General features: G+C 41.7%; 1 protein-coding gene and 1 long non-coding RNA gene across 3 annotated transcripts; both read right to left on the bottom strand.

The window, feature by feature from the left end:
* Nucleotides 1-295: 295 nt before the first annotated feature.
* LOC130405220 (uncharacterized) lies at nucleotides 296-2853 on the bottom strand. Its single transcript, XR_008904312.1, has 4 exons — nucleotides 2787-2853; nucleotides 2464-2692; nucleotides 2230-2376; nucleotides 296-2155 (listed from the first exon to the last, which is right to left on the bottom strand). It is a non-coding gene; the product is annotated as an uncharacterized LOC130405220 (long non-coding RNA).
* Nucleotides 2854-2871: 18 nt separating this feature from the next.
* Nucleotides 2872-5833, bottom strand: LOC130405219 (uncharacterized). 2 transcript variants are annotated; one of them, XR_008904311.1, is made up of 5 exons: nucleotides 5449-5833; nucleotides 4847-5005; nucleotides 3410-4202; nucleotides 3078-3267; nucleotides 2872-2907 (listed from the first exon to the last, which is right to left on the bottom strand). XR_008904311.1 is itself a non-coding variant. In XM_056610252.1 (3 exons), exons 1-3 carry the CDS (start codon nucleotides 5755-5757, stop codon nucleotides 3585-3587), a joined length of 1086 nt encoding a protein of 361 aa, XP_056466227.1. In that variant the 5' UTR covers nucleotides 5758-5833; the 3' UTR covers nucleotides 3292-3584. The 2 variants fall into 2 exon arrangements, 1 of the variants encoding a protein (XP_056466227.1); XM_056610252.1 differs by lacking the exons at nucleotides 2872-2907; nucleotides 3078-3267 and having other exon boundaries at nucleotides 3292-4202.
* Between the last annotated feature and the right edge of the window lie 4824 nt (nucleotides 5834-10657).

The following is a 10657-nucleotide window of genomic DNA, read 5'->3' as shown; positions in this document are numbered from 1 at the left end:
TTGGCTAGAATAAAGAGATATCAATATAACTATTTACATTAATTGGTTATCATATTAGATCTAATTAAAACTGATCAGAAAAATCAAAGGTGAATGAAAAACATGCCAAATATGTACAATAACAAGCATTGATTTGGCTAGAATAAAGAGATATCAATATAACTATGTACATTAATTGGTTATCATGTTAGATCTAATTAAAACTGATCAGAAAAATCAAACTTAAAGGACAATTCCGGTATTTTGAACATTGAGCCCCCTTTCTGGTTTGTTTAGGCTGAAATAGAGTGGGTGACACCGAAATTTTAACTATTAGTCCTTTCTCGGGTATTTGGCTCATTTTGAATCGCTCCTGCCTGCTTCACAATGGTTGTCTGTGTGCATACACCAACCTGTCATCCCAGCAACCCTAAACGTTCGTTTTCGAAAATGTGCAAGTAACCGAGTGGTTAGTGGCATTTGTGAAGTTTAAAAAAAAAATATCGGCGGAATATATGGTTTCTGTCGTGTTTTATTGCACATTTATCGCCAGTTGATTTCAGTTGGAAGACTCATTACTGCTCGTTGATATTACTCCGCCGAACCGGAAAGGTGGGCTGTTTACGTTGGTTTGAAGTCTTGTACCGTGACTTGAGCACCTCGGATTAGGGAAAATCATTGAAAATGGAATATGAAAGGTGGCTTCTGGAGGACGCACTCGATTTTGAGTTTGACGGCAGAGGATATCGGTATGAACCAGAATACACCCAAGAGGAGCTACGGGAGATGGAGGCCAGGGCTACGGAGGCGCCTGAAGCTCCGGCTGAAGCGGTCCCCAGGATCGCGGGAAATTGGTGGTGTGCCTGTGGGAAGTGCAGGCAGATGCCGACGGAGCACGAAAGTAGGTGCTGCACGGAGTGGGACCTTGTCGTCACAGCTGGTATGGCCAACCTCAATGTCTCGGTCGACGAGACTGTGTCGCCCTGCATCTCTCTAAATGAAGTGCGCCATCTCCTAAATAAAACCGTGCTGGAGACTTTCTTCTGGGTCCCTAAAATTAACTGGAAGAAACGCCCCACACCCGAAGGACCGAATGGCCAACTGTCAGATAGGTAAGCTACATTGATGTAATGTATTTCATATTCAGATGCCAATTTGTATAATTCGCATGTAGCTCGACTATGTTTTTGAAAACGGTGCCACCGTCTCATTACTAGTAGTTACTGACCCAGTCTTTGCTCTATCCATGTTTTGTTACCCTCAGTCAATACCGACTTGTGGCTTATCGAGTCATTCTGGAGTGGGCCCTCAAAGGTCAACCACTGGGACGAGGAAATCGCCTTGCATTACCCAGTTGCGTGGTGTGGGCTGTTAGGGATGCGTTCCCATCCCCCACTGGACAGTATGCTGGGTTTAAACCCAGTGAGATAGAGGAATTATTCTGAATTCATTATTTTTATTCTTATTCAAATGTATATCTTACCCTTCTGTTCCTACCTTCTGTTCCTACCTAACTGCTATGCGTTTACTTTTTAATTTCTTCTCAATAAAAAAAACTTTTGTTCAAAAATCGTTGCAGTTTTATTTAGAAAGTGCACTAGTGTCTGTAGGCCTAAACATGTTTTCCTAATGGGTAAAGGTAGACATAGGCCGACTGTATTTACAAACACGTTTACAACACTACCACTTGAACACCCTACACTTCACTCTTTATTACACCTCATTACTTTATTATTATTAATGCTGCTACTTTTATGCTTATTTATTTTTATACTTATTTTATATTTTTTTCTTGCAGCTATGTGTATGCTGAGGAACCAAGCCTAATAATTTTGCTCTTGTGTAGCCTACTGTACAATAAGGGGTAATAAAAGTGATTCTGATTCTGACATATAAACAAATTTACAATCTGGATCCTTGGTTTTTCAAACATCAGTGTGGCGAGGGAATCTGGATTGATGTTTCCTGATTAAATCTTCCTTGGGGGGTCTCTCCTTAGTGGCAATGTTTGCAGGCCGCTGGACATGTGGAATGTCTTCCGGTGTTCTTTCCTCCCTTCTCTCCAACACGAGTTTCACAAGGTGTTGCGTGAAGTACTGACTAGTAGGCTCATAGATCTTCTTGGCTACCCATTCCTTGCTCTGTTTTGGGAACACCATACTGTATCTTGGAAGTCCTACACAGAGAACATTATTTCTTAGCCAAGTTGTGACAAACACATTTAGGGGCTTACTTATGAAATCTCAATACCTTCTGAAGTCTCTGTCTGCTGTCGGCCGACATTGTAATTGTTGTCCAGGATGGCTAGCTGTGTTCGGGCTACCATGGTGTCGTACTGAAAATGCAGTCGTTTCGGCAGATATTTTAGCATAACGTTGTGGTACACTTCCAAAGATCCTGTAAATTAAAGTGTTTCATTAGACATTGAGAGAGTGACTACATAGGTTGAAAAGTTGCATAGATCTGTTTCATAATGCTATATACCTGTATGTTTGAAGCGAGTCATCTGCTCAAGGTCTTTCAGAAGTCTTTTATCTTCAACAATATTCCGTAAAGACTTGAACACTTGAGACTCTGGCTGGAGCCATCGCTTTGTCCTTTGCTGATCTGGGTTGAGAGCAGGGTGAGGGCATGCCCACTTTCTTCCATCTTGCTCCCATGTGTGCTCCCCACAGATGTGGTGGAGGACTGAGGTCCACCGTCGCTTCAGTTCCTACAGAATATATTACATTTCAAGACTATTTGATAATCTTCTGACTGGATTTCAGTGCAATCTTTATACATTCTTTATGCATTGGGGTTATTACCTCAGCACTCTCACCACAAGATGAGCATGAGAACCAAAAGTGATTGAGGATCGCCCGAATCCAGCCCTGCAGGACCTGATTTTCCTTTTGTTGGCGAGTGCTACCAGTTTTTTCTTTATGCCTGTGTAATAGTAATGAAACACATTACCACAAATGTGGGTGGGCCAAATGTGAAGGTTCTCCTTCACAGTACAAGATATGTGGTCTTGATACATGGAAGGTCTATCAGGTTATGATTTGATGAGTCATTGAGTCAATCACAATTTACATTGTTTTGATACAACTATTTACCTTTTGATACATGCCAAGGATCAAATTCATGGTGAACATTCTGGAATTCCTCCCTCATTATTTTCCGAACTGATGTGGCCCGGTCTGTAGTGATGAGGTCTATATCTACTCCTTCATTGAAAATGAGATGGTTGAGGCCCCTCCTACAGCCTTGGGACTCCATGGCAACTGAACTGCTAGCTTCCGTTACCTATTGACGAAAGAGAATAGAAATGAATGAATTAGCAATGGCAAAAAAACAAATACAATACACCCACTGAATAATGCTTTATCTATACTCTGTCACCCAGAGTATAGTTTCACAAATCGGACAAGCAGCATTTTAGTTTTACCTGTAGTAGTTGAAAGTGAATGATCTCATTACTGGATAGAAGCTGAAACGAATAGGTGGAATACTTGCAGCTGTAGCCTGTAGAATGTAATAGCGTGACAACATGTGAGTCCTCCTTACTATCCAGAGGAAAACATTTCCAACAGTCTTACAATCCATACCTCCATGTTATTGTATTAAAGAAAAAAAACACACTCACCTGGTGAGTCAGACCTGGCATCTCCACAAAGCTCTATGGACTCGCCTTCAGCCTTTTGTCTAATAAGTCGCTTAATGAGATTCTCATGATGATCCTTGTATGCAAAGTGTACTACTGGAATAAGGTAGTCGGATTGGATGGAGTAGTACTGGGATTTCTTCAAGAGTTGCAAGTTTAGGATGCTGGCCCACTCGTGTACTTCAGTGAAAGTTGTTCCAGAGAAAAGCGTAGCAGCAGAAACAAGCAAGTTATTCTGTGCCATTCCTCTTGCATCAGGACATGATGCCCACTTGCCATGATGATTATTCAAACATGTCCATTCAATCTTTAGTTGGCTGCCTGTAGTTGTCACTTTTTTATCAGTGATTTGTGCGGCACATATATGGCATGTTCTAAACAGTTGCATGATGCTAGACTCGTTCACAATCCATTTTCTTTCATCCCACTCCCCTTGCTCTTCTGAGGCACTTGAACTGGAGGTTTCACTTGAACTTGACTGTTGACTGAGGCTGAAGCTCATGTCTTTTGGGTCATCCTCAATGACTGAGGAAATGCTTGTGTCCATTTGAAGCATCTCAGTTTCACAATCATCCGGCTGTTGAAAAGTGAAGCAAAGGAATACTTACAATTATAGTGATAACTAGAAAATGCATTTCCTGCAGAAAATGTGCTGTAGTGCAAAGTGAGGTTGAAAATGTTTTAATAAAGCCACATAGATTAAGACACAAAGAAACGTATGTCTTAAATTAAGTGATGGGGTTTGAACAAAAGTTCAAAAGTCTAAATGGAGTAAACAATGTAAACATTTGAGAAAATGGAAATGGTTGAAAACAAATAGAGTGACAGCTGAATGAAAAGCGCAAAGCATTGCTAAAAATGCAGAAATGTAAAATAAGTGTGTGTGTGTGTGTGTGTGTGTGTCCCAATCTGTCAGGACAAACTGCCCAATCTGGCAACACTGCTGAACGTCCGAAAATATTAAAAAAATCTGAAAAGAAGCGCGCGATTCCAAGCTATTCTGAATATTTTAAAATTTGAATGGAGTCTCTAGGTGAAAAATTGAGGAAGGAGATAGGTCCCAGTTTGTAGAGAAGAAAGAAAGAAAGAAAGAAAGAAAGAAAGAAAGAAAGAAAGAAAGAAAGAAAGAAGATACAATAGTTGAGCGCTGCATGCAGCACTCACCTAATAAACATTGTATCACCACAAGTAAGGTAACAATATAGTGACAATATAACTTACAGATAGTGAGAGCCTCTCCCTGATCACAGGGAAAGCAAGGTAACTGCCAGATAAGGACTTCCTTGGGGATTTATTGGATTGGTGAGGCCGTGGCTGTGGACTGGTGAGGACCAAGGATATGCTGGAGGTAGAAGGCTGGTCCACCACACCGCCAACAGCCTGCAACAAGTTGCAAAACACAACATCTCATCAACATTACTGACACAAATATTGTTGTTATGGCTCAGACTGCCATTTGAACGGTTGTTCAAGCGATTATGTTATGCATGGTCGCCTGAGTATATAATAATATAAGATATATAATATGGGCTATGGATATCTATATATTATATATCACGGCCGTATGATGCCCATGTCTGATCTAACCTCTGTGGATACCCCATCAGCTCTCTTTAGGAGACGTTACGATCAAAAAAACATTTTAAAAACGCTATTCTAGGTCAAAATACTAGTAGGCCTATAGACTAACTTCAGAATCATCGTCAAAAACATCAAGCAGCAACAACGAACTCGCTGTTTTGGTCCGTGTAACCTTCAGTTCGAGTCAGATGTTCAACCTAAACTAATCATAAACATAACGTTGTACATGATGTCTAGCTTACCCCGAGGTCTTCTTCGTCTAGCGTTGGTCCACAAAGCGTAGGTACAGCTGCCCTTTTCAGATGCAGTCTCTTCGGACACTTCTTTCGATGACTTGTTGATTTCAGGTAGTCCTCAGGCCGAAAGTGAAAGGCGCAAACGCGATGGTTGGCTTCCCGAAGTACATTTACTGGGGTGTTTATGTCGAACCCGAGGAATGAAAGCCACAACTTTCTGACTCTATGACTTTTAGGTGTGTTGAGAGGAAGCCGATGACAACTCCTTTTTCTAGAGATCTTCCCGCAGTTTCTGACCTCACAAATTCTTCCCATAATCGACTGCACGGTAACCACAGCTGATGCCTTGGTTTTGAACTCGACAGAAAATGAAGTTGAACGTCTTCTTCTTATTATTATTATATATCATTTTAGTTATATATATATATATATACATATAGACCTATATATATTATTATTATGCTTCTTCTTCCTCTGGAATATTGTCGTCAACAGGTGGTCGAACTGTGTAACCAGCTGTGTAACCATGGTTACACAGCTGGTTACACAGCGAGCGGAAGTTTATATGCGGTTGTGAGGTATTTGAAAAAATAGTTCCAATTAGCAACTAACACGGATATAAACCATATATTGCGCCGATATTTTTTTTTTAAACTTCACAAATGCCACTAACCACTCAGTTACTTGCACATTTTCGAAAACGAACGTTTAGGGTTGCTGGGATGACAGGTTTGTGTATGCACAGACAACCATTGTGAAGTAGGCAGGAGCGATTCAAAATGAGCCAAATACCCGAGAAAGGACTAATAGTTAAAATTTCGGTGTCACCCACTCTATTTCATCATAAACAAACCAGAAAGGGGGCTCAATGTTCAAAATACCGGAATTGTCCTTTAAGTAAAAAAAAATAAACAATATAACTATGTACATTTATTTGTTATCATTTATATCTATTTACATTTGTGTGCTATAACTATTAACATATTTTTTTTATGTTTTTTATTTTTACAAGATAATCAACAAAATCAACAATAATCATGTTCCAGAAGAACAGGAATCCTGAGCTCAGGAGCAGGAGCAGCAGACACTGCAGCTGCGAGTCTGTCCCGAAGAGTGTCCCCCGACTGCTGCTGGCACTCTTGGGCAACCTCATCCCCATCTCCGTTGTCGTCCTCCTCCTCAGGCTCCAGGATGTCCCCAGTGCCGATGCACAGGTTGTGTAGGAAGAGGCAGTCGATGATCACCTCTGACACAAACTCCACCTTCACCTCAAGGGCCTTTAAAAAGATGGAGCGCCACCTGGTCTTCAGCACCCCAAAGGCCCTCTCCACCACACACCTTGCCCTCGACATCTTCGCATTATAGCGGCCCTGGACAGCGTTGCGGACAGGCTCCCGGTAGGGGGTCAGCAGACGGATCGGCTGAGCCAGGCAAGGATACCCTCCGTCGCCAAGGAGGCACCAACCTGGAGGGGGGTAAAGCTGGTGCACGTAGAAAGGGCTGCTCTTCAGGACCCTGGCGTCGTGCACCGAGCCAGGGAAGCCCACGTGCACGTCCAAAAAGCGACCTTCATGGTCGCAGATGGCCTGAAACTGTATGGAGTGGAACAGCTTTCGGTTGAAGTAATCTGCAGCAAAGGCTCCAGGGGGCACAATGCGAACGTGGCATCCATCAATGGCCCCTGCCACATTGCCAAAAGCCGGGGATCCTGCCAGCTGCTGGAACCCAGCCCCAATTTCTGGCAGCTCATCCCTGCTCGGAAAGTGGATCTGCTGCCTGAAAATTTGCTGGATGCCTTTGCTCACCCTGTGGACCAAATCGTGGCATGTCGTGCGGGGAATGTCGAAGGCCTCCGACACCACTCGATAGGACGTTCCACACGCCAGCCAGAACAGGAACACCAGCACCTCAAAGGCCTTCCCCCACCCGTGGTCGACCGGCTCCTGGAGACGGTGGACCAGGCTATCCAGCGTAGGCCGCGAAAGGCGGAAGTCCTTCCTTAGGTCACCGTCTTCAAAGTAAAGGCGCACCAGGTGAACATGAATGTTCAGCCTGGAATATGGCCCTCTTGCACCAACCTGTAAATTATAATTATACATTCAATATCATTATTTATTCCAATCATGTATTTATTTATTTATTTGTTCATTGTTTATTTAAATGTATGTTCTTATATATTAAAGTATTTAATCACATCAAATTATTTGTGTACTGCGTTAATAATGATTTATTCATATCTATTTATTCTTACTATTTATGTAGGCCATTCGATTATTTATTTAAATGTATTCCTACTGTCTTATAGCCTGTAAATGCTTCTGCCTATGGTTTCTGCCATATTATGAATAGTATTCATATCAAGTGTATTGATCAGTATTACATTAACAATGACTATTTATTCTTATCACTACTGTAGGCTTCTCATTAGTCTGTGAGGAGAAAATGAAGCGGTGTTCTAGACGCTCAAATAGATAGTAATCTAGGATTGCCATACTCTTATCAATTGTTGACAGCACTTTGATACAGTTTACCTAACAAATAGGGTACTTACTTCAGTGCTACAACATAAATGTCCGTACACGGCAACCATGTATCGACGGCGAGCTGACTCCCTCCTTCGTCTCCGTGCTGCTGCAGCTCTCCTACGGCTGGTCAGGTACATTTTACGAACGCGATGATAAAACAATAAAATAACAAATCTATCAAAATGATTGGAAAATATATAAAATCTAAATCAAAAATGGAAATATAAAAGGCTGTCTGTCTAATCTAACTAAATCTATCTATCGGTCTATTTATCTGTAGGCTAGGTATGCAGGTAGGTATATATTCTGTATTAACTGGCAATCTAGCATTAGGACAAAGAGGAAACGCGGGAAAATCAGACAATAGACAAGAATAATATAAAATAATTAATCATTTTTTTAATAATTGTTTAATAATTGTTTTAACATATCACCGCAAATCCTTAGGTTGAAGGTGTAGGCCTACTGTGACGTTAAATGTGACGTTTATATATTTATTTATAATATTTATTAACGGCGCCCGGCCGGTAGGTTATTGACACGTCATTTGATTCACGTCATCTGAGGTGGTTAAGTAAGGACGGTCTTCTGAACGTCGATTACTCAAATGGATTACTCAATCATTATTTAAGGATTCGAGAAGTAAGCCAAATATTTAGTAGGTAGTAAGCAGTAAGCAAGTATGCGGTTTCGAACACACCGATGGTATACAGTACATTTGGATCACATTTTAGGAACAGATCTATTCCGCATAGAAATCTATGCGGATCAGATGTGCTATGTAAACGCGGCCAATGTGTATCACAGATAACCCCCGCCTTTAGACTTGCAAATCCGTTGGCACAATTTGCTTCTAGCTATTGATTTGTCAATATGTTCAGTTATTTTGGAATAGTTATGTTGTTAAATTTGTGTAGGTTAGGCAAGCAAGGCAGTAGGGTTAAACTGGTTAACAGAGTGTGATTTTTGTTCTCATGCAGAAGACCAGCTACTATGTTTTCCGTTCTCTGCTTTGACAATTCTGAGGAGGTGGAGGTTGTGCCAACGCAATGGTACAATAGTGGGGCATGCAGGTGGCCCCCCCCAAAAGGCTGAGGGAGTCAATCGGGCCATAAGGCAGCTGGAAGAGCCCCAGGATACCTGGCCTCTATTCGACAATGCCAGGTTTTTTTTTTTCTTCAGGTATGTATCCTTAAATAATTAAATAAGTCATGATATCAATAAATACAATCCTAAATTCGAGTTCTGTTCAACAGATAACTATCTGGAGTGTCGCCAGAAGCTGCCACTGGCTCAAAACCAGACTGATTTGGCATCAGAGGCCGAAGACCCAACAACAGACCGGAGACCCAAAAGAAAAATCAAGTATGACTTTTATGCTTTAAGTGCCTTTTGTTCCAACATATTTATGCAAAGCCAGTCTCTTTATGAAGTCATGTATTTGTCTTTTGTTTTGTCTGTCTCTAATAAAGGCCAAGTAGACACGTTCGAATGGACTTTGAAAGACAAGACCCCTGCAGTCCTCCAAAGAAACAGGCCTTCCAAATCCTCCCTAAGGCCCCTGCTATCTCTGGACCGTCCAACATCAGGCGCTTCATAATTGCGCAGCCCACGCAAAGTAGGTGTTATGAGGTCCCTGTGACCAATGAGGAGCCTCAGGGTTTTCAGGTAGTAGAATTGCAGAAGTAATTTAATTTTGCTTTTTTAGTGGAGATGATAGATGATAAAATAAGTAAATTGTTGTTCACTAATAAACTAGGCAATCATAATTGAACATTAAGTTGAAAGTTGAAATAATAACAATTCATGATAACAATATATTTTTACGCCCGGCTCCAGCACTTAATGACCCTGGGGTCAACCCTTCGCCAAGCAATTGGCACGAGTTATGGTGGAGGTGACATGGCAGAGACAGGGTCAGAAAAGGAGATGGTAGGGACACCTTATCAGGGCCAGTCTGTCAGTCCAGGGACAGGGACTCAGAAGGGAGGCTGTGATCAAATGTGTGGAAGTAAGAATTAATGTGTTACACTCCTCCAGCCTTCACTCGATATATGAGTGATATATTCACTATATATATATTTATCCTTGGAATAGAATAGATAAATACACACAAAAATACATGCGTTGAGGATTTAAAACTGCCTTTTTATAGGCCTACTAAATGTTTATTTTTTTCTTTTTCAGCTCTTCTGCGTGACCTGTTGGTTAACCAACAAATCCTGATGGACCAGCAAAAGACCATGATACGCATGATCCAAGAACTCCGCAGAAACACCCAGGGAGGTCAGAGGATGTCCACCACCTCCAGGCATACTGCCTATTTTCCACTAGTGGATAAACAGGCTCTGGAGGCCCTGGAGGGCGACCTGGCAAGCCAGCGGGACCTTCCTCAGGAATTGGTGAGCTGCTTTTGATTTCCTTTGTTTCCCATACATAGAACAATGTGTGGCACTGCGCCACAGAATCAACACTGAGCACCAAATGGATTCTGCTTCTTTTTTTTTGCGATTTTTAAAGATAAATATCGTTCCGTTCATTCATCTCCTCATAGCACTCTTTCTCCCTGACATTCTCGTTCACACACGCGCACACACACACACACACACACACACACACACACACACACAGGCTGAAAAAGGGTCCCAATCCGCCTCACGCACTACACATTGCTTTCCGTCAGTGGGAAA

This window comes from Gadus chalcogrammus, chromosome 15, assembly GCF_026213295.1.
Source record: "Gadus chalcogrammus isolate NIFS_2021 chromosome 15, NIFS_Gcha_1.0, whole genome shotgun sequence".
In the NCBI taxonomy this organism is placed as follows: domain Eukaryota; kingdom Metazoa; phylum Chordata; class Actinopteri; order Gadiformes; family Gadidae; genus Gadus; species Gadus chalcogrammus.
The sequence above is the reverse complement of the archived record's forward strand: the minus strand, read 5'-3'. Positions and strand labels throughout refer to the sequence as shown.

What these genes read in the sequence shown, in the direction of transcription:
- LOC130405219 (XM_056610252.1), bottom strand. Translation starts at nt 5,757, where the DNA reads ATGGGAAGAATTTGTGAGGTCAGAAACTGCGGGAAGATCTCTAGAAAA. An exon ending in TAGACGAAGAAGACCTCGGG is followed by an intron (nt 5,006 to 5,448) that starts GTAAGCTAGACA and finishes AACTTGTTGCAG; the next exon opens with GCTGTTGGCGGTGTGGTGGA. An exon ending in GGGAGAGGCTCTCACTATCT is followed by an intron (nt 4,203 to 4,846) that starts GTAAGTTATATT and finishes ACTTTTCAACAG; the next exon opens with CCGGATGATTGTGAAACTGA.